Consider the following 24,581-nt stretch of genomic DNA (forward strand, 5'->3'; position numbering starts at 1 on the left):
ACCCGCCACCAACCCACCAAAACCTGCCACCAAGCAGCCACCAACCCACCACCAACCGGCCACCAAGCAGCCACCAACCCGCCACCAACCCGCCACAACCCAAACAGCCACCAATTTGCCACCAACCCACCACCAACCCACCAAGCAGCCATCAACTCACCACAACCCAAATAGCCACCAACCCGCCACCAACCTGCCACCAAGCAGCCACCAACCCACCACCAAGCAGCCACCAACTCACTACCAACCCACCACAACCCAAACAGCCACCAAGCAGCCACCAACCCACCACCAAGCAGCCACCAACCCGCCACCAACCCACCACAACCCAAACAGCCACCAATTTGCCACCAACCCACCACCAACCCACCAAGCAGCCATCAACCCACCACAACCCAAACAGCCACCAATCTGCCACCAACCCACCACCAAGCAGCCACCAACCCACCACAACCCAAACAGCCACCAATTTGCCACCAACCCACCAAGCAGCCATCAACCCACCACAACCCAAACAGCCACCAATTTGCCACCAACTCACCACCAAGCAGCCACCAACCCACCACCAAGCCACCAACAAGTAGCCACCAACCACCTGCGCTGAATCTGTAAGATCCTGAGAACTTGTTTCACTGCCTCCATGAGCAGGGCACCCAGACAACCTCTAAGAGGTTTCCGCCACGCTGTGTACTTGCAGAATTCAAACGTCACCCCACACGTAACATCACTTAAGCAGCAACCTGATCGGGGTTCTCTAACCTGCTCAGCCTTTCATGATTTTTTCCAAAGTGAGCCCTGAATTCAGTGTCTTTACTGCCCTGGCTACTGCTGTTCTCAAAGCACCAGCAGCACGGCTACTCCTTCACACATATGTGCACACACACACACCACACACGACCAGCAGCACGGCTCCTTCACACACACGCACACATCACACATGACCAGCAGCACGGCTCCTTCACATGCACGTGTACACACACCACACATGACCAGCAGCATGGCTCCTTCACACACACGCACACATCACACATGACCAGCATCACGGCTCCTCCTTCACATGCCTGCACAGGCGCACGTCACACATGACCAGCAGCACGGCTCCTCCTTCACACATACGTGCACACACCACACACGACCAGCATGGCTCCTTCACACGCATGCACACACACCACACACGACCAGCAGTACGGCTCCTCCTTCACACACACGTGCACACCACACATGACCAACAGCACGGCTCCTTCACACACACATGCGCACACCACACATACACAGTTCCACACTCTTACCTGCAATCACAACTCACACAAGTACACACACACATGCACAACTGTGCATACACCACACCCACACGTGTGCATGTGTGCATACTCAAGTACACAACAGCATCCTAGGCACACCCTCTCACGTGTGTGTGCACACTCACACACACACTACAGAACCCCCAGGCATACCCCCACTCACATATGCATGTGTGCATGCTCATGTATGCACTACAGCACCCCAGACACACCCCACACTCACATGTGTGCACTCATGTATACACAACGGCACCTCCATGCAGACACCCCCACACTCACACGTGTGTGCACATGTGCACACAACAGCACCCAAGGTACACACCCCACATTCACACGTGTGTGCACAGTCATGTACACACATCACTCCAGGTGCAGACACTCTCTCACACGCCCACACACCCCTATGCACACAACTGCACCCAGGTGCATACAAACGCGTACACACACGCACACACCGGCACTCAGGCCATGCCCGTGGCCGCCTCCCCCTGCGGTGCTCCTCTCCTGGCTCCTCAGATGCACTGCAGGGCTCTCTGCGCTCCTGACCCTGCCTCCCCGAATCTGCACGATCCTCTCACCTCCTGACGGGGGCATCTGACACTTCCTGCCTTGTCCCCCGTCCCTCATCGCTCACCAGGGAGGATAAAGTCCAAAACCGTGGCCCCTTTCCCGACCCCTCGTCCACACACCAGACCCTCCTTCCAATTTCCTACGGGCTCTTCCTCTCGGCAGCACCAAATGCACATGCTCATTTCTTCCAAACTGGCTTTTTGTGAGTCGACACTGCTGATGACTTTACGTTCTTCCTAAAAACCAGGCCCCCAGTCTCGGACTTCCTGGCCCTGCCTCTCCCAGGTCACCCCCCCCGTCCTCACAGCTCGCTGCCAGCAAGCTCCTGCCAGCCTCGTGGCCACACCCCCGGCTGGGCCTACCTCCCTCTGCCCTTCAGCCCTTGCACAGCCGGTACCCACTCACGCATGTGCATCACATGCTCACACGCCCTGCTACAAGCCTGCACACGCACACTGGCCACGTGCCTGTACGTTCCAGTGATGCGATTACGCACACTACCTAACGTGCCTGCATACACCAGCTATGTGCTCACACACACCAGCCACCTGCTCACATACACCAGCTACACATCTACACACACCAGTACCTGTCTACACACACCAGTACATGCTCACATGCAGCAGCTACACACCTAACACAGCAGCTACACATTTATATGTAACACACACACTCACGACATGCTTATACACCCACACGTGTGAATATATTCTAGCTACATGGGTATGTACACCAGCTACATGAAATGCAAACATATACACATTGGCTAGAAACTTGTATACACTGGCCACAGGAGCACATGCTAACTGTATGTGTAAACACACCAGCAACATGCTGGTGTATGCTACATGACTATTACACTTACTGGTTATCTGCTTATATACACACTTAGCGTATGTGTTTATGTACACATGTACATGTATGCATACACTACCTACATATGCACATGTACCAGCCACGTGCATCTACCCATGTTAGCTACGTGCACACACAGATGCTAGCCACACACTTCTACACACAAGCTGCATGCACGCACATATGCTTGTTACACAAACACATTAGCTACATATACAGTAGCTACATGCACACATACACTAGCTACGTATATACACACAGTAGCCACACAGATATACACACACTAACTACATACACACACATACTCTGGCTACACATGTACCCATGCTAGCCACACAGACACATACACTAGCTACATGCACACGCTAGCTACACACACACACACACACACACACACACACACACACACGAGCCGCCTGCTGCTGCCAGAGCCCCACTTCTACACCTTTGCTTGTTTGATCCCCCCGCTGAGGGCATCCTTCCCGCTCTGTGCCTGGTGGCCTCCTCTGCATCTCCGGCTTCCCCCGGGGGCTCTCCCCGCCCCAGGGAACCCCTTCCTCTCTCTGGTCTTCACCTTGCTCCCAGGGTCGCTCTTATCAGGCTTAACTGGCAGAAACTATGATCAACGGCTTCCGACCCATATCCACGGTGCTTGCCCATGGTTCCAGGCCAGTGCACAGCGTCACTCAACCACCACCGCGTTCTCTCCGGAAGGGGCCAAGCCTGCACCCCACGCTGCCCACCACGTCCTCCCCAGGACCCTCCCCGTCACCTGGCAGCATGTGGTGCACGGGGGTGGCTATGTTGATGTCCTGCAGGTGCTTGAGTGTCTCGGTGTGGAAGAGACGCAGCGTGGAGCCTGAGGTGAAGGCGATCCAGATCCCCACGCCGGCGACGACCATGTGGGAGACCACCATGCCTTCTTCCTGGTGTGCCTCCAGCTGGCTCTGGGGAGACCAACGAGAAGGGATGGATGGGGGCCGGGGTGCGCCCGGAGCCTTGCCCGCCGCAGGCGTAGAGCCCAACGGCGGCCGGCAGGTGGGCGAGAGTGGGAAAATGAGGGGGACGGAGGGAAGGAGCGGGCAGAGGGAAGGCCCGGGAATGGGGAGATGCAATGGCTGAAGGAGGCCTGCCAGCACCCCTGACTCTGGTGGGGAGCCAGCAGCCTCTTCCTCGAACCCCGAGCCCACACCTCGGCCTTGGGCGGCCCTGTGAAGGCCGATCTGACCCCACTGCTCCCAGCGCTCCTGGGCTTCCCACGGTGTCTGGGTTTGCAGCTGTCCCTGGGCTGTCCACAAAGGCCACCTGCTACCTCTCTGTGTGACCAGGTCCTTCACCCCGAGTTGTGGCCGAGCTCTGTCCCATCCAGATCTCTATCCTGACAACACTGCTCTACGGGGACCCATGGGGTGGATTTTGTGACTTGGCCCCAGTGCAGGGGGCCAGCACTGGGCAGCTGGCGGTGTTGTGTATTAGGTCTGGAGAAGGGGTGAGCCTGGAGACTTGGGGTGAAGACACTGGATCCTCAGAGCATTCTGGAAGATAATGGCAGATCAAACCCATACGGTCCTCCGGACGGACACACTGTGGCCTGAGTGGCACAGGGAAGTGAGGCGGGCTTACTCCTCTGCCCTAAGGAGGGCTGGTCCCCGACATCTACGCGCAAGGGGGCTAGTGGAGCCTGCTGACCTGCTCGCTGCCCTGGCCACTCCTCGTGGGCTCTCCACACAGCAGTCATTACTCCCTGGGAAACGGGTCTTGACGGAGGAAGGCACATCCAGGAGGATGGTTAAATGGGGGCAGAGTCGTCCATGTTACGGAAGCTCGAGAATCCAGGGGCAAAGCCACGTCCTGTCCTCCCGCGGACACTCCAGGAAGGATGCAGAAGCACAGGCTGCTGGCCCTCAACCCCGGTTTCCAATTCAGCAGGCCCAGATGGGGCCCAGAACTAGCATTCCAGAATGTTCTCAGGACCTGCTGCTGCTACATGTCTGCCCTTTCCACTGCTTTCAGGCAAGTTATTTTAACCATTCACTGCGGTCTGTCCTCCTCGCTCTGTCCCGAGTCACGTCACTTGCCTCCCTGATGTGCTTGCAAGATGCCGTGGGCGCGTCTCCTGTGCCGGGGGCGCGCGCTGTCCGCAACCGCCCGCTGGTGTGTCTCCTGCACTTAGTGGCTGGTGGCCTGTCTTCCCAGACCCAGCTCATCCTGCAGCCTGCAGGTCCTGTGGGTCCCCCTCTCCCCAAGGTGGCTGGTTTCCAGCAGGAAACCGGCCTTCGGACAACACGGACTCCCTAACACCTGCTCCATATTAAAGCCCCTCGGAGGCGCACCTCTGTACAGCAAGGCGGTGTCCCTGCCCCGGCTGGACGCGGCTGCCCCCGTGGGACGCCTTTCGCCCTGAGGGCCATCTGCGAGTACTCACAGGGACCGAGGAACAGCCCCACGCCCGTCCGTACAGAACGTGAGGTCCCTTCCGGCCCCACTGTGCCGACCTCACTTCCGACCAGGCTCCTGGGCCCCCACACCTTTCTCACATGTGACGGGCACGGCTCTCCACAGGCTCAATGTCTCCTTCCAGGAATTCTGCTTGGGCCAGACAGCGGTGGCCCGGGGTTCTCGGATGGAAATAATCTGTGTTTCTGTCCTGCCTTCTGTGTTCTTGGCACCAAAGCCACAGTTTCGCTCTCTCCTGCCAGCTGCCTGGTGTGGCCAGAGCCACCACCGGCCGACTTCCTGTCGGCTGCAGGACGTGGGGTCCCATGGGACGCTGGAGAGGCACATCAAGGACAAGACAGAAAAGCTAGTTGCGGTCCAACGGAAAGTGCATCAACCTCGAGCCCATGTGGGACCCAGCACTTCCAGGTATGGCGCCTGGTGGCTTCCCGAAGGCCTGCTGTCCTATGCCACCCTCCGGGGTCTCCCGCAGTCTAAGACCATCCACCGCCCACGGGCTCGGTATTACTCCAACCACGGTCAGCTCACACTCTATGATGCGAAGGAGCCTACGACAGGCTGGAGGCTTATGGTCCACCTTCTGACATAACAGAACATGCCACCGAGTGTGCCCAGAAATAGGCGTCACCGTCTTGAAATGTGTCTCAGTGAGTGCTGGCAAAACAGCTTCAAGTCCCTGTCCTGCTGAACCACTAATCCTTCCTAAGGAGAGTCTAGACAAATATTTTTGGAAGTCCATAATGACTGAAGTTTATCACGAGTTTGTGGAGATTGGCAACAGTCATTCCAAAATGCCCTCAGAGCCCTCACGGAGATGACGGGGGCCCCTCCCCTGAACAGATTCCCTTCTCTACCACCTTTCATGTGACACTCAGAGGAATTTTTATTCGTGATAGGATTTGTTTCATTGGTGGGGAATTAAAAAAACCTTTGCTATCGGAGTTCACTTAGAGTAGAGATGAGACATGGCAGTGGCTAGATAAAAAATAATTAGGTATATGCAACTATTACTTAAAAAAAGAAATATATAAAATGGCTAAAAAATTCAAAGGTAGAATAAGTGAATTTCTTTCTCCCATCCCTGCTCCCCTGATTAAGACAGCTATTTGCATGTCTCTGAAAGTACACACACGTACATATTAAGCAACTATGAACAACAGGTAATACGTAAAGCACTCTGTAGGCACCCTCTGTACATGTACATTCACACAATGCTCCACAACTTGCCCCTCCTCCACTTAAGTGAACACCTGCTGGTGCCACCCGTCTTTCTCTCCCACCACTACCAAACATGGAATTATTTAACTAGTCCCCCGACTGGTGCTTATTTAGGTATTTTCAATTATTCATGACATCACACAACATGGTAGTGTGTATCCTTACACACACATGCACAAGCTTACCCCAGGAGTAAATGTCTAAGGTGGTATTGCCAGGAAAAGGTTTGAGCCATTTGAAAGCCAGACACTGACACAGGATTGCCTTCCAGAAATGCTGCCCTATGGCCTCCCTCCACTAGCGAGTCCCAGGGCCCTGCACTTGCCCAGGACAAGCCACAACATGCCTGCAGCTCGCCAACGCTGAAAAGTGAGAAAGTTTCACTTTTCACCCATTTGAAAAAATGGCTTCTTCTTTAAAATTTTTTTTTTTTTTATTTTTGAGAGTCAGAAAGAGACAGGGCGAGCAGGGGAGGGTCAGAAAGAGACGGAGACACAGAATCCGAAGACAGGCTCCAGGCTCTGAGCTAGTTGTCAGCACAGAGCCCGACACGGGGCTCGAACCCACTAACTGCAGAATCATGACCTGAGCCGAAGTCAGACACTTAACCAACTGAGCCACCCACGCACCCTGAAAAATGCTTATTACAATAAGCACTTTTTATCGATAAGGCTAATGCACAGGTGCCTGTATGCACAGGTAAACATGTGTGAGTATGCTGGCTGGGTATACAGACACACACATATCTGTGCATTGTACAATTTTTAGTTTATTACCCTATTTGTGTTTTTCTCTGAGCTGCCTTTTTTTTTAATGTTTTATTTATTTCTGAGAGAGAGAGAGAGGCAGTGTGAGCAGGGGAGGGTCAGAGAGAGAGGGAGTCACAGACTGAAACAGGCTCCAGGCTGTGAGCTGTTAGCACAGAGCCCAACGCGGGGCTTGAACCCACAAACCATGAGAACATAACCTGAGGTGAAGTCGGACACTTAACCAACTAAGCCACCCAGGCGTCCCTCTGAGCTGCCTTCTTATGTCCTCTGAACATTTTTTATTAGCTGGGCCTCTTTCTCTTAAAATTAATAAGAATTCACTTTATGCTAAGAACATTAACTCTTAGTCACAGATGTAGCATATGTTTTCTCCATTTTCATTTACAAAACTTTCTATACAAACATACACTTGTTAAATGTGCACAAAAAATGTTCTAAAACTGTATCAAATTTTATTGTTTTCTTTATTATGGCAACTTCTAGGTATGTGTCATGCTTGGAAAATCTCTCCCGCTGCAAAGTAATGAGAACATTCTACTGCTTTCTATCTAAGTTTATGGCTTTGTTTATGTCTTAAAATTACCTCCATCTGTATGTTTAGAAGAATAAAGACTCAGGGCCCAGGGGCCGGCTCCACATTTCCACATTGCCAGTTGTCTCCTGATCCTTTATGGAATAATTCAAGTATTGCATTGATTGGAAAAGGCTACTTCGATCATATGTCAAGTTTCCCCATGTCCTTGAAGACTCTCTTTTATGTTCATACTGAACACATTTTTTATTTATTTATTTATTTTTTTTTAAATTTTTTTTAACATTTTTTATTTATTTCTAGGAGAGAGAGAGAGAGACAGCGTGAGCAGGGGAGGGTCAGAGAGAGAGGGAGTCACAGACTGAAACAGGCTCCAGGCTCTGAGCTGGCAGTCAGCACAGAGCCCGACGCGGGGTTTGAACCCACGAACCGTGAGATCATGACCCAAGCGAAAGTCGGACGCTTAACCGACTAAGCCACCCAGGCGCCCCTGAACACATTTTTTATTAAAAAAAATTTTTTTTAAATGTTTTATTTATTTCTGAGAGAAAGACAGTGTGAGCAGGAGAGGGTCAGAGAGAGAGGGAGACACAGAATCTGAAGCAGGCTCCAGGCTCTGAGCTGCCAGCACAGAGCCCAGCGAGGGGCTTGAACCCACGAACCGTGAGAACATGACCTAAGCCGAAGTTGGATGCTTAACCGACTAAGCCACCCAGGCGCCCCTGAACACACTTTTTAAAGTGATGTGTTTGTATTAATTGCAGGTAAACAATGGACAGTTCTTCCATGGACACAAGGCTAGAGGGCGGTTAGCTGAGTCATCTAGTTAATCTGGTCTTTCCCAGACAAATCTAGGAGGCATTTTCCCTCTGCAGGGCCACACGCGAGAGGCTGCCGCATCAGCTACGAGCCACAGGCCCTCTGGCCGCCAGCACTGGAGGCGGACTGGGGCCAGCCCTGAGGTGTCTCTCTTCCGTGCCGTGCACTCAGGAGGCTTACCTCTATCGTGTGGGTCTCGGTGCTGATGGTAAAAACTTGACCTCCAGAAGCTGCCCATAATGTGTCCTCCGTCATGATGAGGCTTCTAACAGGCAGGACGCCTAGTTTTATCACTTTCTGAGGTTCAGGATTCCAGGACCCATCTTAAAAAAAAAATTTACTTTCAAATTCAGTTATCTGTGCACAGGGACTTGGGAAAAGGATCCTGGGTCATTTTAAGTAACAGGTAAAATATCCTGGTAATCGTGATGCGTGCGCTTGGCTCCGGGGGTCTAGAGCTCCAAGCGCGCCATTTCCATGAGGCAACAGCGCGGGGACAGAGCCCAGAGCAATGTTGTGACCCCGGCCCGGCCCCCAGCTGCCTGTCCCAGAGTAACCGCCCGTGAGGCTGCTGTGACAGTGAGGTGTGATGATGCGATCGATGAGCTCAGCACAGTGCTGGCAACCAGGCGTGTAGTATGTCCTGTTACCCACAAAGCTAATGCAGGAAATGACTCAGTTGCCAGGAGAAGGATCCGCATCAAAATGGCACAGGCCAATGTTCACACTGCCCACCGCCTGCTCTTACTTTTGAGATTTCCCATGATCTCCGTCCTGTATTATCAGGACAGACCGTGACTTCCCTGAATTAAAACAGTAAGTCAGAACTGAGGTGAGAAACTTTTGCTTGCTCTGTTCCTGAAACGCAGGCACTAATGAAATACTAGCTTTGCAAGTATTTTCAAGGATCTACGGATGAAGCCGGTCATACTTCGTATCAAGTGTGAGTCCACAAGCAACTTGGACAGTGACAAAAACATGTAAAGCAAGATTTGGCATAGTTTTCAATGTGACTACGTAATTATCCTGTGAAAATTTAAAATAAACTCTTCAATTTTCAAACCAACCGTTAATGAAGCCATCGTGCCTAAAAACATTTAACGGTTAATCCGCCAGCACCTCTGACTTTCTAATCAGAACGAGCTTTCTCTGGGATGACGGCAAGGTCTTGGCTCCGAATCGAGTTCTGGCTTCCATGTTCTGGATCTGAAGCATCGAACCTTTCAAGCCAATCCCTCTTTACGAATCACTGAAGCTGAGGTTGTGGGGACACTGAGAGGCAAGAAGGCAAGCTCTGAATTCCGTGGCACACTGTCAAGTTTAATTCAACTTGCATGGAAATGCTTTTATCTTGCACTTAGGCCAAGAGACACAGGACAATTATTGGCTCCAGCAGACAGTCACCAGTAAAATCATTTGTAAAATCCACACTGGGTATCATCGCGTGGTTACAGACACATGCACACACGAGTACAAACTAGCATTCACACGTACACACACACGTACACACAAAAGCACACAGGCCTTCTCCTCTGGGACTCACAGCCCTTTGAGACACCATGGTCTCCACTTTTGATGGGATCATAGGGTCAGAGCGGAGACACGATTTTCCCCAACATCCGCACGGGACTGAGAGAGCAGGGCTTGTGGCTCCCCACTGCCCCCGCCCTGGCCCCATGGTCCCTGCCCCTTGGGCAGCTGCCACACCAATCTGCCACCCGCCGCAGTCATGTTATTTTGGTTCAGGATTAACTTCGAACAATGAACTTTGTTTTCCGAGCAACTCAGTTACTCCTTCTACAGACCCTGTGCACAAAGTCCTCTGGGGGCCGCGGGGGAGGGCACAACGTCGGTCCCCGGGGTGCGGGCGTCAGCTCCGGCCAATGCACCACCTGTCTGGGGACAGCCTCTTTCTGGAGTCTTCCCTCCAGACCCGAGTTCTCTACCAGGCTGTCCAACCACAGCTGGGTGCAAACACATGCCGATGACATTTTAAGCCCAGACTTAAAAATCTGGAAATTTCCTACAGGACATTCCAGATCTCAAACTCCCTGAAAAGTCAAATGCTTGCAGCAGGGGCTGGCTGAGAAGCAGCCTTCCTGCCTCCAGCCAGGCACGTCCTCACACCTCCGGGAACACCACAGGGTGAAGAGCCTCTCTCCAAAGACGACATTCACGCGGCCAACAGGCGCGAGAACTCCTGGTCAGCACCACTCACCATCAGAGAAACGGAGTGGAGGCGCAGTGGGAGACCTCGCACACCTGTGAGAGGGGTATCCTCAGAGACGGCAGGCGTTGCGAGGACGCAGAGAAAAGGGGACCCTTGCGCACTGCTGGTGGGAACGCACACTGGCGCAGCTGCTCTGGAGGGCGGTGTGGAGGGGCCTCGAGATTAAAAACAGAGCTACCCTACGACCCACCGTCCCACTTCTGGGCACTGACCCGAAGGAAACGCGAACAGTAACGTGCACAGTAACGTGCACCCCATGTTCACACAGCATTATTCACAATCGCCAAGACACAGAGAAGATCCGAGTGTCCACCGATGTGTGAAAGGACAGAGACATGCTATACACACAACGGAATATCATTTGGCCATAAAAAATGAGGAAATCCTACCACTCACAGCGTAGGAGGCACGTCAAAGACAAATACCACACGATCTCCCTCACATGCAGACGCTCATCCACAGGAACAGAACACAGACTGGTGGTGCTAAGGGGATGGGGGGGAGGAGGCCCCGGGGGGTGGGGGGAGGAGGCCCGGGGGGGGGGGGGGGGGGGGGGCGGGGGGGGGGGGGGGGGGGAGGAGGCACAGGACAAGGCAGCTGAGGCCAGAGGCAGGGGAGGCAGCAAAAGGAAGGAAAGAGAAGCCAGGCCAGGAGATGGGCTGGAGACAGAGGCCAGGCNGGGGGGAGGAGGCACAGGAGGAGGCGGGCCACCCAGCACCTTAAAGGTGTACCCTGTCACGTCAACTGCATCCTGATAAAGGCAGGAAACAAAAGGTCTAACCTGGCCCCAATTAAAAACAAACCTTGGATACGTTCACAGTGCTGGAAGAAATGGACATCAACACCCCAGGTCAACTGAGGAAGCCTGGTCTGTCACACTGAAATTACGGAACTGCAGACTTTCAAATCGTTAATCATTCCCGTGAAACATAATGTCTCCCAGAGCAACAGCAAGAACTCGAGGGAGCCGTGCCACCCAAGCCGACGAAGACGATGGAGAAGGCAGAGCAATCCCGTGGTGATGCTCATAGGAGCCGAAATAGATGTGTACTGAATTCTGAGTACAACTGGTCCTCCCTCCCCGAGGCACTGCCCCGCCCTAAACCCGCTAACTCCGCGGCCCTCGGGAGGGGTGCAGACACCTGCTTCCTGCCTTTCCAGTCCGCGCCCCTCCTGGGGACCCGCGGAGGCCCGGCCCCTGGCGGAGCTCGGGGAGGACGGGCACCCCCAGGCTGGGCTCCATGGCCTTCCCGCACACGGCTCTGACCCCAGCCCCCCTGGCACTCTGGCTGCCGCGAGAGGCGTTCGCCTCTGTGTACTGTTCTGTTCCTCCCCTGGGTGCGAGGAGTGGGACCTGCGCCCACCTGCAGCCGCTGGTGACCAGCTCAGGGTCCCCTGAGCCAGCAACACTCAGACTGTCCCTGAGATGGTGACTGAGAGTGGCGTGGAGCCCGGGCGGGGGGACCACAGGCGAGCAGGGTCAGGAACAGAACGGGTCCTGGAGGACCCTGGCAGCCCCCCTTCCTAAAGCAGATTCAGCCCTTGGCTTCCACGCACTTGATCCTTTGGGTAAATTTGCCGTATTACTTGTGCCGGCTGCTTTCCTCCCTGGGGACCTAACTGGCATGGGGGCGGCCACGTGCCGCAGAAACCCTCCAGCCTGGATGTGCAAGCCACTGGGACCGGGGAGGGTGGGGTGCGTAGGGCGTCCCTCAGTGAGACGGTGTCAGGCGGGGCCGCGACGGGATCAGCGCCCTTGCAAGGCCGACGTCCCAGAGCTCGCGCTCCTCCGCTGCGCGAGGACCGGGTCCTGCGGTGAGGCTGCGCCCTCTGCAGCAGAAAGCGACTCTCCCCAGGACCCCGGCCAGGCCCCACTCCGTGGCGTTCACTATGGCGCCCGAGCCATCAGCTGAGACGCGCCGTCTTACCTCTGTGGCCCTGGGGCAGGAATCGCGCGTCCCTGTCAACCTGGGGCCAGAGGTGCAGGGAGGCCTGCTGGCCAGGGGGGAGGTGGGAGGAGGCCCTTGAAGACAAGAGCTTCCGCAAAGAGGGACGGTCCATAAAGTCAGCATGGCAGGAGCCAGCGTGAACGGGAGGCCCTGCCCCTGCCTCGGAGAGTCACGGCCTGGGGGGCCCAGCGAGGGGGATGCCCACTCGCCCCACTGCTGTTGCCGAACCACTGGAACACTGGCTGGGCTGGCGGGCTGGCGACGACCCCGAGCAGCCGCTCCCCCGGGCGGCCTGCAGTCACCTCCCCAGGGGAAGAGAGCCTCACGGCGCTGGGGGAGGCCCGGGGCGGCTGGGGGAAGAGGGACGCGCACTGAGGGCTGTGGCCCGTGGGAGTCGCCAGGATACGGTCCTCTGAATCAACTCCTCCCGTGCGGCTGGCGATGCTCCTGTCGGGGCTGGGAAAGCCACACGTGCCCGGAACCAGCTGGGTAAGTGCTGACGGGGATGTGACCCTGAAACCCACAGCACCCCCAGACTCGGCCAAGGGATGCGCGCGCGCAGCGCAGACACAATTACCTTCCACCTTCTCGTAGACGGCCACGGCCCCGTTGACCAGGCCAGCATACAGGTTCTGGGGCGTGCAGGCGAGGCTCATGACCGTGGACTTGTCGGGGGCGAAGAAGTGCTGCAGACGCACTTTCTTGGAGCCCTGGCTGCTCTTGTAAATGGAGATGCTTCGAGAGAAGAACGAACCTTGTCAGTGCATTTGCTGGGGATGGGAGGGGAGCCTCATCTCTTCATGCACGTGTCCCCATGTGCTCATGATGCCCCAGCCCTTCCCGCTCCTCCCACCTCCCGCCCTGGGCAGAAATGCTGCTGCTACTCTCATCCCTTTATTTTTTTGTTAAAATTTTTTAAACGTTTATTTACTTTTGATAGACAGAGTATGAGTGGGGGAGGGGCAGAGAGAGAGGGAGACACAAAATGTGAAGCAGGCGCCAGGCTCTGAGCTGTCAGCACAGAGTCCGATGCAGGGCTAGAACCCACGAACTAGGAGGTCATGACCTGAGCCGAAGTCGGACACTCAACCGACGGAGACACCCAGGCGCCCCTCTTCCCTTTATTTCAAAGTTGAAATTCTGGGTTAATACCGACCAATCTTAAAAAATTACTTCTTCTGACCTAACTTGAAGCTTCACATCAGGAAAATCATTTTTACTTTCCTTTAAAAGGTGTCTGTATTCAATACGTTTATGGCACAGACTCTGGCCCTGTTTTTTTCCAAAATATGGACAGAAAAGTACTTTTAAAAGCAGGGATCAGAAGGCATGGGTCAGGGGAAGGCGGCAGGCAGCGCTGTGGTCCCTGCGTCATTCCCGCGGGCGCGCTGGCTAGCCGTGTCCCAGGGCAGCGGCACCAGGCGCTACCGCTGCGCAGCGTCCCCCCCAACAGACAGAGCAGGTGGCCGTCAGCTCCTGGTTGGGAGCGGCACGAGCGGGCTCACCTGCCCTCCTCGGTGCCCAGGCAGATGGTGGGCACGCCCGGCGCCCTCCCAGCCGCGGCCCCAGGGTCCGCGGGGACGAACACCATGCACAGGGTCCGGGACTCCACGTTGAAGCACTCGATGACTTTGGGGCTGGAGCTCTGGAAGGACACGATGGCGATCTGGCCCATCTGGCTGGTGCAGCTTCCGATCTGAGGCAGGGGTGGGGGGAGAGGGGCGGCTGGAGACTTCCACAGCCGCGGAGCCCTGACACTCTGTGGCGGCCAGGAGAATTGATGTGCCCGCGAGGACCATCGCGATTAGGAGGGTCACGGGCACCTAATCTGATGCCAGCGCCGTTTCTTTTCAACTCATGGGGCTGCTGTCGCAGTTACTTTTCGTAACAAGAGCAGAGTTTGGCTTTTTATGACGTGCATTTCCATCCCTGAGAAGCCACATCCCAGCACTACAGGTGACGGCTGCTCAGGCACCATTCAGAGTCTAAATATGGGTGAGTACCGACTCTGAGCGGTTTAACACTAACGCTCACCTAGGAAAACGAGTGCTGAAGACGGGGCAGCGCCCGAACGCCTCCCCATGGGGTCGCCGGCGTGCGCACGCGAGGCAGTGTGCCCGTATCTGTGACACCACTGTCACCGTGGGGGGCCTGCGAACCTGTGTGCCCGGTCGCTGAACACACTCGGCAAACTTCGTTTCCAACTTGAAGTTAAACTGTTGGGTCTTTTTATTGTTTTTATTTTTGAAAGCGAGAGAGTGTGATCAGGGGAGGGACAGAGAGAGGTCGACACAGAATCCGAAGCAGCTCCAGGCTCTGAGCTGTCAGCACAGAGCCTGACGTGGGGCTCGAACTCACTTACGATCCATGAGGTCAGGACCTGAGATGGAGTCAGAGGTGCCCCAAAGTTAAACTGTTGTTTGAGTGGGAAGAGTGGGCTCGTTCATGGAAGAAACGACAGCACAGGGCTCGAGAGGTCCTGGGGGGGAAGGCCGGCCACAGGAGGGGGTGTTTAGGCTTCCCAGACCCTTGCTCCTTCGCGCCAGCTTTGCGAATGCTCCCTCAGTCCCCTGACCCCGATGCAGGGTCTCCACGCTGCAGGCAAGCGTCCTGCTCTGACGGCCGTCCAGGGGACTGGAGCCACGGCCTGGCCCTGTGCTGGCCGGTGGGGACGGGGTGTGACCAGGAGGGAATGGAGCACCAGTTCCACGTCCGATTGATGGAAAAACTCTCTTAGCATTCGAAAACCTGAGGGAGAGAAGCCCGTCCCGTCCTTGGTCGCAGGGCGCACAGAACGGCCAGTTAATGAGGCGGCCCCTTGCGCACACTCAGGGAGGGCGCTGACCACGCGCAGGCGCCGGCTGTGGGGCAGCAGGGCGCCCGTCGGGGAGGAGGCCTGGGGGCACAGGGAGGGGGCACCGGAGACCTCAAAACGCAATGCAGGGGGACGCGCTCTGGTTTGCAGGAACCAGAAACGCCTGCTTTGACTGCAGCGTGATTCAAATGCGGTATTTCATTTGGAACAAATTAACTTCAATTGCTAAGCTTCCAGTGTAAAAACAGCCAGCAATGCCTTGGAAGGGGGAAAAAAATCTCATGCAATTTAACCACCAAAATTGAAGGGATACTTATTCTCATATTAGATAAGCTTGTTGAATCTAATCTGGTAAAGTTTTAGATGAAAAAGAAAAGGCAGGGACATTCTAATTCCTGAATCACACATCTTTTCCAGAAGCGTTCGGTCCCCGTCCTGGTTCCTGACTTCTTTGTTTATAAACACAGCCTAGCACACACGGGCTGCACGGTCTAAGTCTGAACCTTTCAAACCTACGAGTTCTCATCACAGGGCTCATGGACACCAATCCTTCAGGGACCCGCGTCATAGACATGCAGCGCGTCTTACCCACAGGAAACCGTGCGCCGTGGACGACGAATCTGGCTGGACCTCACTATTCACACAGGGCTCCGGATTGTAGGCGGCGCATTCGATCTAATGGGAATGTAATCAAACGCCCGCATTTAACGGGAGTGGGAGCCGTCAGACAACGTGGTACCTTGAGCAGACGACAGACTTGTGACATTTAGACACACAAACTGCAGGTGATTACTTACTAGAGATTAGAATGGGAAAGAACAATGGATGGAAATCTGCTTTTTGGAGCCAAACCCCTAAGGAGCCACGTCAGTCCTCACTTGGGTATCTTCACACCCCAGGACACGCCTCACAGTCTCAGAACGCGGGGGGGTGGGGGGGGGGTCGGCGCCCTGGACGCGGGTGGCGTGGGCACATGGGCCGTCGTCCTGTCTTCTGCCCGCCGCCCGCCCCCCTTCAGAGCCGCAGGGAGCCCGGGCTCCAGGTCCGCGTGTCGGCCGAGGCAGAGAAGTAGGAACGTGCTTCCTCGCTTCTCACACACACACGTCCCCGTGTCCCCGAAGCACCCGCCGCGGTGCCTCCACAGGCAGCAGGGACCACAAACAAAACGGCCCTCGACCTGGGCTGGCGGGTGCAAACGGGCGCAGCCTTCAGGCAAACGCGGGGCTTCTGCCTGGACCCACGGAGGGAACTGGTGCCACCAAGCACGGGGCAGCAGAGCCACACGCCCCTGGCGGTGGGAGCCGCGCGCCCTGGAGGCCCAATGGCACAGGCTGGCGTCGGGCGCGGCGAGAGCGCCCCGGCACCAGGTCGGCCGACTTCGTGCTCGGACGTCCTAAACGGTCCCCAGTGACAGAGCCCTGGAGAAGCGGTGGGGTGACCGCAGCTGACCTGGGGCGACAGCGTGGGCGCTGCCTCCCGGCCCACCCGCCGTCACCTTGAACTCCTGCTGCTTGGCCACTGTCACTGCCATGTGTCCCACGAGGAGGGGGTGTCGCTCCTTCTTAATCTGATTCCCGTCGTCCTCCACGCAAAACCAGCCCATGTGATTCTCCTCCTCTGCGGTCGGGTCAGAGAGGCGGGAAGGACAGCACTGAGCCGCCGCGGCCTCCTGGGGGCTGGGCCTCCATCCCCCGCAGACCCCGGACCCCGGCCTCCGTCCCCACAGACCCCGGACCCGGCCTCCCGTCCGTCCCCCGCAGACCCCGGACCCGGGCCTCCCGTCCGTCTCTCGCAGACCCCAGACCCTGGCCTCCGTCCCCACAGACCCCGGACCCGGGCCTCCGGTCCGTCCCTTGCAGACTCTGGACCCCGGCCTCCGTCCCCACAGACCCCGGACCCGGGCCTCCGGTCCGTCCCCCAAGACCCTGGACCCGGGCCTCCCGTCCGTCCCCCGCAGACCCTGGACCCGGGCCTCCTGTCCGTCCCCCGCAGACCCTGGACCCCGGCCTCCCGTCCTGAGGAGGCTACAGAGCTAATATTTGTCTCTGGAAAACAGCACGATCTTTCCTCAAGGGAAAAGCAGTACATTCACTGCTTTATTCTGAGAAAGCGTGTCCATCCCATTCCTATTTGCTCCCCCCAACTGCGCTGAGGCAACGGGCTGAGAAATATCGCTTGTAAAGCACCTAGAGCTGTTTTCCTTGACCTTTTTTTTAAGCAACTGAGATGTTTAGATTAAAATACCACAGATACAGTGGGACGGTCTCTGACACGGTACAATAGTACGGAACAAAAAAAGAGAAAACGAAGAAAAACTTTGCTATAAAGCAAGTTGCCCGTCTCAGCTTTGCATTCATAATGAAAGCTCTTAAAGACACAGGGAGCTCATTTCCAGGGTCAGCCCGCTTCCTGGCTTGGGGACTCGCCGAGGAGCCTGGCCTGATAAAGCATGAGATTAATGAGGAAGAGAGGCAGGGCGAGGGCCCGTCACTGATCACAGCTCCTGGGGGGTGAGCACTACGAGGGCCCGATTCTCTTCTGTATTTTATTTTCATTTAACAGACTGCGTCTCAAAAAGAACTGCACGGGGGCGCCTGGGTGGCTTAGTCGGTTAAGCGTCCGACTTTTGCTTGGGTCATGATCTCGTGGTTCGTGGGTTCGAGCCCCGCGTCGGGCTCTGTGCTGACTGCCAGCTCGGAGCCTGGGTTCTGTTTCAGTCTGTGACTCCCTCTCTCTCTGACCCTCCCCTGCTCATGCTGTCTCTGTCTCTCTCTCCTAGAAATAAATAAAACATTAAAAAAAAAATTAAAAAAAAAAAAAACTGCACGCACACGCAATATACAGTGTGAGCTGAGCGACAGACCCGTGTGTGTAAGTCACACACATCTACCTACGCAGGTCTAGAGAGAGAGGTCTGCCCGATATGTGGATCGAGAGACAGCAAGGCCGTGGACAAAGGAGCAAGAAAGTAACCATGAAGTCCCTTCCTCTTGGATCAAACTACAGGATTTCCTTTTCTTGCTGGAGGACAGCTGAGTGACGATTTGGTGTCAACCCGCACTTTCTCCCAGGTTGGGGAGGGGAACCACGGCTGGACCAGACCCGGCTCCCGACGCCTGGGCCACAGACTCACAGGCCCTGACTGCCCGAGTTGACGGTTTCAGCTGAGCTCAACGTTTTATTACGATAAGAGAGAGTGCTTAGTTTTTTCATTGATCCCTAAACTACAACGTAGAGGTCTTAAAAAATTACTCATCCTGGGGCCAGTTTTTCCTGTCTAAAAACATTCTTTCGGGGATACCTGGGTGGCTTAGTCAGTTTAGCACCCAACTTGGGCTCAGGTCATGATTCTGCAGATCGTGGGTTCGAGCCCCGTGTCCAGCTCTATGCTGACAGCTCAGAGCCTGGAGCCTGCTTCAGACTGCCTTCCTCTCTCTCTGCCCCTTTCCTGCTCACACTCGTCTCTCCTTCAAAAATAAACAAACATGAAAAGAAAAAGAAAAACATTCTCTCAGGTGAAGGGACGAATCCATCGTGAGGTCATTCTCGACCGTGGCCTCAACCCTCTCAGGTGCGTGTTTCACCGTCACAGGGAGTCGGAGGACCGGCGCACACGCACGGCCTCCCGTGCGGCCGCGCCCCATGCTCACCCAGCGCCAGCTTGGCCATCTGCAGGCTGTTGGTCCAGGACTCTTTGATGGCGGGCGTGAACGTATTGAACACGGCTGTGAAGAACGTGGGCCGCCCGGACCTGCCAGGGACACGGGGAAGGTGTTCGTCTCAGGCGTGTGCGGCCCGCCGGGAGGTCGCGTCCGAGCCCGCCGCCCGCCGCCATCGCCGGACCGAGCGGGCAGGCTTAACGACAGAGGGCTGGTTCCCGGGCCGGCCAGGCCCCCGCACGTCACCACTGACTTGTCCTGCTTCCCGGGCAGCTGTAACTGGATCCGGCAGCAGTCCGCGGCCCTGATCTCCTCTTCCTTCTTCAGAATGAGCCTCTGTAAACCCGACGTCCAGTCGTGGGCCACTGACTGGTTCAAGTTCTGCAAACGAAACCCACACGTGCGTGTTAACATGTTACCGAGGTGGGGCTGGCACACGGGAGGAGGACGGCAACGCCGGGCCGGCGGGGTGAGGAGACACGACCGCTCACGTCGGATTCCGAGCACAAACCCCCGGGGCTCGGGCGCCTGGAGGCCTGGCTGAGACGTTTCTAAGGGGGCTGCTACTCAAGTCCACGAGCAAGGGAAGGAAAGTGACCCTGAAATAGTTCCGCCCCCCCGCCTCCCCAGAAACGGGAGAAAACATGCCGCCGGACCGGCTCTGAAACCACAGTACTTCTCACGTCTGGTGGGGCCCGGAGGCGCGGCCACGCTCTGACAGGACTTAGAAGTGACAGAAGAATTGTGAGTCACGGGTCTTCGATTATTACCTGATAGTTTCCCTTGAGGTTCCCGATCAGCTGCGAGATCTGGCCGACGACATTCAAGTCATGCAGGAGGTTCTGCAAATCCCGATAGAGCTGTCCCGGCCCCACGTACACCTGGTCTGCAAAACAAGCGAGTGGCACGCGTCTCAGGCCGCGCCCGGGCCCGTGCTGGGGGGAAGAAAGCACTAAAATGAAGATTCTGGCCTATTTAGAATTTTAAAAAAGTGGGTACTTACAAGCATTTGGTGGTCTTTCCTTTTCTAACTTTAAATTGTGGAATGATTTCAGACTTAGAGAAAAGACACACTCATGTACACCCTGCACCCAGCATCTCGGGGTGCTCTGATCTCACAGAACCCACACGGACGGAGCCCTGTAAATGACCTGCAGCCTCCCCACTCACGTCACCCGTGGCCGTGCACCCAATTTGTGGCCCCATGCACACTCAGCTGCTGTGGTCTCCTTAACTCTCTTCTAATTTAGGCCCTTTCCTTGGGGTTTGTCTTTCATGACCTCAACTTTGTGACCCAAGCTGGTGAGCTGTTTTGTGGAAGAGCTCACACTCTCCGGTGAGTTAATCCGTGAAACAGCTCACACTCTCCGGTGAGTTAATCCGTGAAACAGCTCACACTCTCCGGTGAGTTACTTTGTGGAACAGCTCACACTCTCCGGTGGGTTCTTTCATGGAACAGCTCACACTCTGGGTCTGACGGACGGTTTACCACTCTGGGCGCTAAGCGCTGTTGATATCATTGCTGTAAAAAGTATCTAGAAACAGCACTGAACCCAAACCAAATCTCCAATAACTAAGGTCATCCAACATCAGAATGGGCTCCCCGGTGCACTATCACCAACGTGAAGAACAAGGTCACAGACAGGACTCTTGCTGGGGTAGGGAGTCTCTGGGGCCAGGCTGTATCTTCCCTGTGGGACCCCAGCAGCAGGACTCGGGAGCCCCTCCCACCTCACTCTTGTGTGCAGCAGGGACAGTGCACCCTCCCACCCACGCTGATGTGCACATCTGTATCGTGCACGGACTGCTTGCCCTGTTTCTACTGTACATGTGCGACATCATGGGTCACCTCGAGTCACAGAACCAGGCACCCGTGACATCACGCGCGCCCTCCAGAGTGACACCTGGGCACCGTGACATCACACGCGCCCTCCAGAGTGACACCTGGGCACCGTGACATCACGCGCGCCCTCCAGAGTGACAGCCGGGCACCGTGACATCACGCGCGCCCTCCAGAGTGACAGCCGGGCACCGTGACATCACGCGCGCCCTCCAGAGTGACAGCCGGGCACCGTGACATCACGCGCGCCCTCCAGAGTGACAGCCGGGCACCGTGACATCACGCGCGCCCTCCAGAGTGACAGCCGGGCACCGTGACATCATGGGTGCCCTCCAGAGTGACAGCCGGGCACATGTGTGGGTTCTGCCTGTATGTGGACCACGACCGCGTCCTCCATCAGCACAAACCCCACCCTGTCCACTCCTCCAGTGTTTTCTTTTCTGTCTAAAAGCAGCACAGGTCCTGCTGCTGAATGGGAAGGGAGACTGAGCAGGACTTTAAATCAGGGGACCTTGGGAGCTCCCTCAATGCTCCAGCACGAGTGACTATGACATGGGTGGCAGCCGCCTCTGTCCTGCGGGAGGACCCCACTGTCACAGGAGTCCAAGGGGGGCAGCCTTCATTCACAAAAGCTATCTGTTAACAGCCTGAGCTGTAGGCACCATCAGAGGACCTCCGCGTTGGGGAAGATCAGGCAAACGGTTCCCATACGGAGGAGCTGAAGGCGCCGGGAGCACGCCTGCGAACCATTCGCACGTGTGGGGAGTCTGCACGTGCTTCGGCAGCAGTACCTGCGGGGTGAGCACGCCGATCTCGAGGTCCCGTGTGGCTGTCAGGTAGCATTTCAGAGGCCAGGACTCACTGAGACTCCGGCTTCCGCCGCCATAATGAAGATACTTGCACACGAGAGGTGAGGCCCCCAGAGTGGGCCCTACTCTTAGTCGGGCAGGAAATACAGCGGGCGCTCAGTGGAGGTGGTGGAGCTGGGAATGGAGGGACGGACCGCTCCCCCCGGTCACAGGGGGCCGCCCTGCCCAACGCCTCCTGGAGAGAGGCCGTCCTGCCTGGGCAGCCAGGACTGCAGGGCCCCGCGGCCACCCCGCGGTCACTGCTGTGGGGTCCCAGCAGGCAGAGTGAGGTGGGTGGAGGGGCAGGAAGGAGGGAGTGGCTCGGAGAGAAGGAACCCAGCCGTCTAGCAGGGTGATGGGGGTTCTTACAGTCCATCCATAGTTAGGACTTAACTCCAATTTTTTAAACTGAACCTGAGAGGTAAGCCTAACAATGTCAACGTGCATTTCTGGAATGGTCACAGATACTTGTACTTGAAATGTTCTGGCGTCAGCAAGAAGGGAAGGGCTCTGCAGGCCTCTGGACACAGACAACAGTCTCATCAGCGCTTCTCCAACCAGGCGGTCACTCCCGCAAACGCTGGCTCCAGCGCGTCCTGACTTTCTCGGGGAAGCCATCTGGGTTCCACCACAGGAGCCACCAGGTGCTACTTAGCTCCCTCAGAACTTCCCGTGAGCTCCGTCCCAGGGCACCAGAGACGGAAGGAACACATTTAGGGGAGCGCTACAAAGCAGCGGTGGTGGTCCCTGCTGACGGCTACGTGTCATCATCTGTCACCGGCTGAGGACTCGGACACAAGACGTGTGAGTTTCCCTGACAGGTCGTAGCTGCCTTCCAGGAGGAGACTGACAGGGACGGGCGGCGGGGCCTGCATCTGTGACGGGGGAGAGGGGGCCCCTCCACGCTCCACGGCTGCACAGGGGCCAGGAGATACCCGCCGAGCAGGGAGAGCCGCACCGCGTCCTGGGCCCCCAGCACCACGGCACGGCGTGTGGCTGCTGTCACCAAGGGGTCAGGGACACATGCCTTCATCCGTGGCAGCGTTTGCCCTAAAAAGTGCTGCGCTTTTCAAACCATTAAAGCCTCACTAGAGTAGGCTCCTCCCTCCTGTCCTCTGACCTTCCGGACACTTCTGGCCACTTGCTCAGGAGTGAGCACAAGGAGGCAGCAGGAGGGGCTGACGTGTCACAGGCACCGTGCTGTCCCCACCCACAGGTGACGGTGGCGGCTGCCGTCGACGTGGGGCAGGCAGAGACACGGGGGGGAGCACGGGATTAGCCCTCACCCCTCGAGGCCCTGCCCCACACACGGAACCAACCCCAGGAAACCAGGCTGGCCCTCGCTCCCCAGAGCGAGAGAGAATCTGACCCCATGCCCCGGCCGGAAGGGTCCTGGAGGACACAGCCTTCCAAGGCAGAGTTTAGTGTTTCTTTTTTTCTCAGAGAGAGAGAAAGAGTGAGTGAGGGGAGAGGGGCAGAGAGAGGGAGAGAGAGGAACTTAAGCAAGCTCCATGCTCACCATGGAACCCAACACGGGCTTGATCCCATTACCCTGAGATCAACAGACTGAGCCCCCCAGGAGCCCCCTGTTTAGATGCTCAACAGAACGAGCCCACTATGTGCTCCCGTTTAGAGTTTTCCAAGGACAGCCGCCACCCACCTGCCCCCCACCCTGGGCGGCCTGGAGCTGGGCCCCTGCACCCCTGCTACGCCCGTGTCTGCGCACACACTTCCCTGCCCCCCACCCTGGGCGGCCGGAGGTGGGCCCCTACACCCCCACTTCACCCCCCTGGCTGCACGCACACTTCCCTGCCCCCCACCCTGGGCAGCTGGAGCTGGGCCCCTGCACCCCCACTTCACCCCCCTGGCTGCGCGCACACTTCCCTGCCCCCCACCCTGGGCAGCTGGAGCTGGGCCCCTGCGCCCCCCTTCGCCCCCTGCTGTGTGCTCACTTCTGTTCCAGGATCACAACCCTTTTGTTCACTCGTCCCGCTTCGCCGTGTTTTCAGCGCACTTTACGCCCCGTCCCGCCCCTGGCCGTTCACAGGACATCCCTCCTCCTTAGAATCACGGATGCTGGGGTCTCAGCGTATGACAGCGAGGACAGGCCCGACTCCCTGGTTCTGGACGCCGTGCCCACTGCCAGAGGCCCTCTCCCTCCGCAGCCGGACTGCAGGAGGAGGTGGGGTGCTCGGAGCGGGCCTCACCTCGCCACCCAGCCAACGCCCTGGTGAGCGGAGGGGACGCCGGGCTGGTGAAGAGGGTGGCTGCCCTGCGTCTCTGTACAGAGTTCCTGACGGCAGGTGTGAGGGTCGGCTTGTCCCCTGGAGCCGCCGTCCTGACCACGCACTGCCCAGGACACGGCCGGGCGTCCCATTCCCTTGGCAGTTTCCTTTTGCAAAGTCTGCTGTGACCCCACGAGAAGCCACGAGGCTCCAGGTGCTGGTCCCGTGGCTGAGCAGGAGGCCTGCCCTGTGTCTCCCCGAGGACGGACAAGCCAGCTGCTGACTCTCACCCTCACCTTCTGGGACAGCGACGTGACAGTTGTACACAATCGTGCACCGTGAGCACTTGCTCCGCGCTCCCCGGAACATGGTCGGCCTGCACCCACCTCTCCCGACGTCTGAAAAACTTCTCCTTGGGATAAAGAGGTGAGGGGGGCGTCTCTTCCAGGGGACACCCCCATCCCCTCTTGGGCTCTGCTTAGCACAGTCCCCA

At 56.8% G+C, this 24,581-nt stretch overlaps 1 protein-coding gene across 1 annotated transcript in view; it reads right to left on the reverse strand.

Moving 5' to 3' along the window:
• Nucleotides 1-3,498: 3,498 nt before the first annotated feature.
• The window catches only part of LOC120225279 (rho guanine nucleotide exchange factor 10-like), a gene marked incomplete at its 3' end in the record, with an annotated part of 83,659 nt that continues 62,576 nt past the window's right edge, over nt 3,499-24,581 (reverse strand). The window contains exons 18-26 of the mRNA XM_039223523.1: nt 19,946-20,061; nt 19,429-19,556; nt 19,167-19,267; nt 17,012-17,133; nt 16,105-16,191; nt 14,207-14,397; nt 13,279-13,436; nt 8,703-8,845; nt 3,499-3,673 (exon numbers count right to left, since the gene is read on the reverse strand). Of these exons, the coding sequence (XP_039079454.1) occupies nt 3,499-3,673; nt 8,703-8,845; nt 13,279-13,436; nt 14,207-14,397; nt 16,105-16,191; nt 17,012-17,133; nt 19,167-19,267; nt 19,429-19,556; nt 19,946-20,061 (1,221 nt within the window). The remainder of the gene's footprint in view (nt 3,674-8,702; nt 8,846-13,278; nt 13,437-14,206; nt 14,398-16,104; nt 16,192-17,011; nt 17,134-19,166; nt 19,268-19,428; nt 19,557-19,945; nt 20,062-24,581) is intronic.

Source organism: Hyaena hyaena, unplaced genomic scaffold (assembly GCF_003009895.1).
Source record: "Hyaena hyaena isolate Hyena2069 unplaced genomic scaffold, ASM300989v1 scaffold_1354, whole genome shotgun sequence".
Taxonomy (NCBI): Eukaryota; Metazoa; Chordata; class Mammalia; order Carnivora; family Hyaenidae; genus Hyaena; species Hyaena hyaena.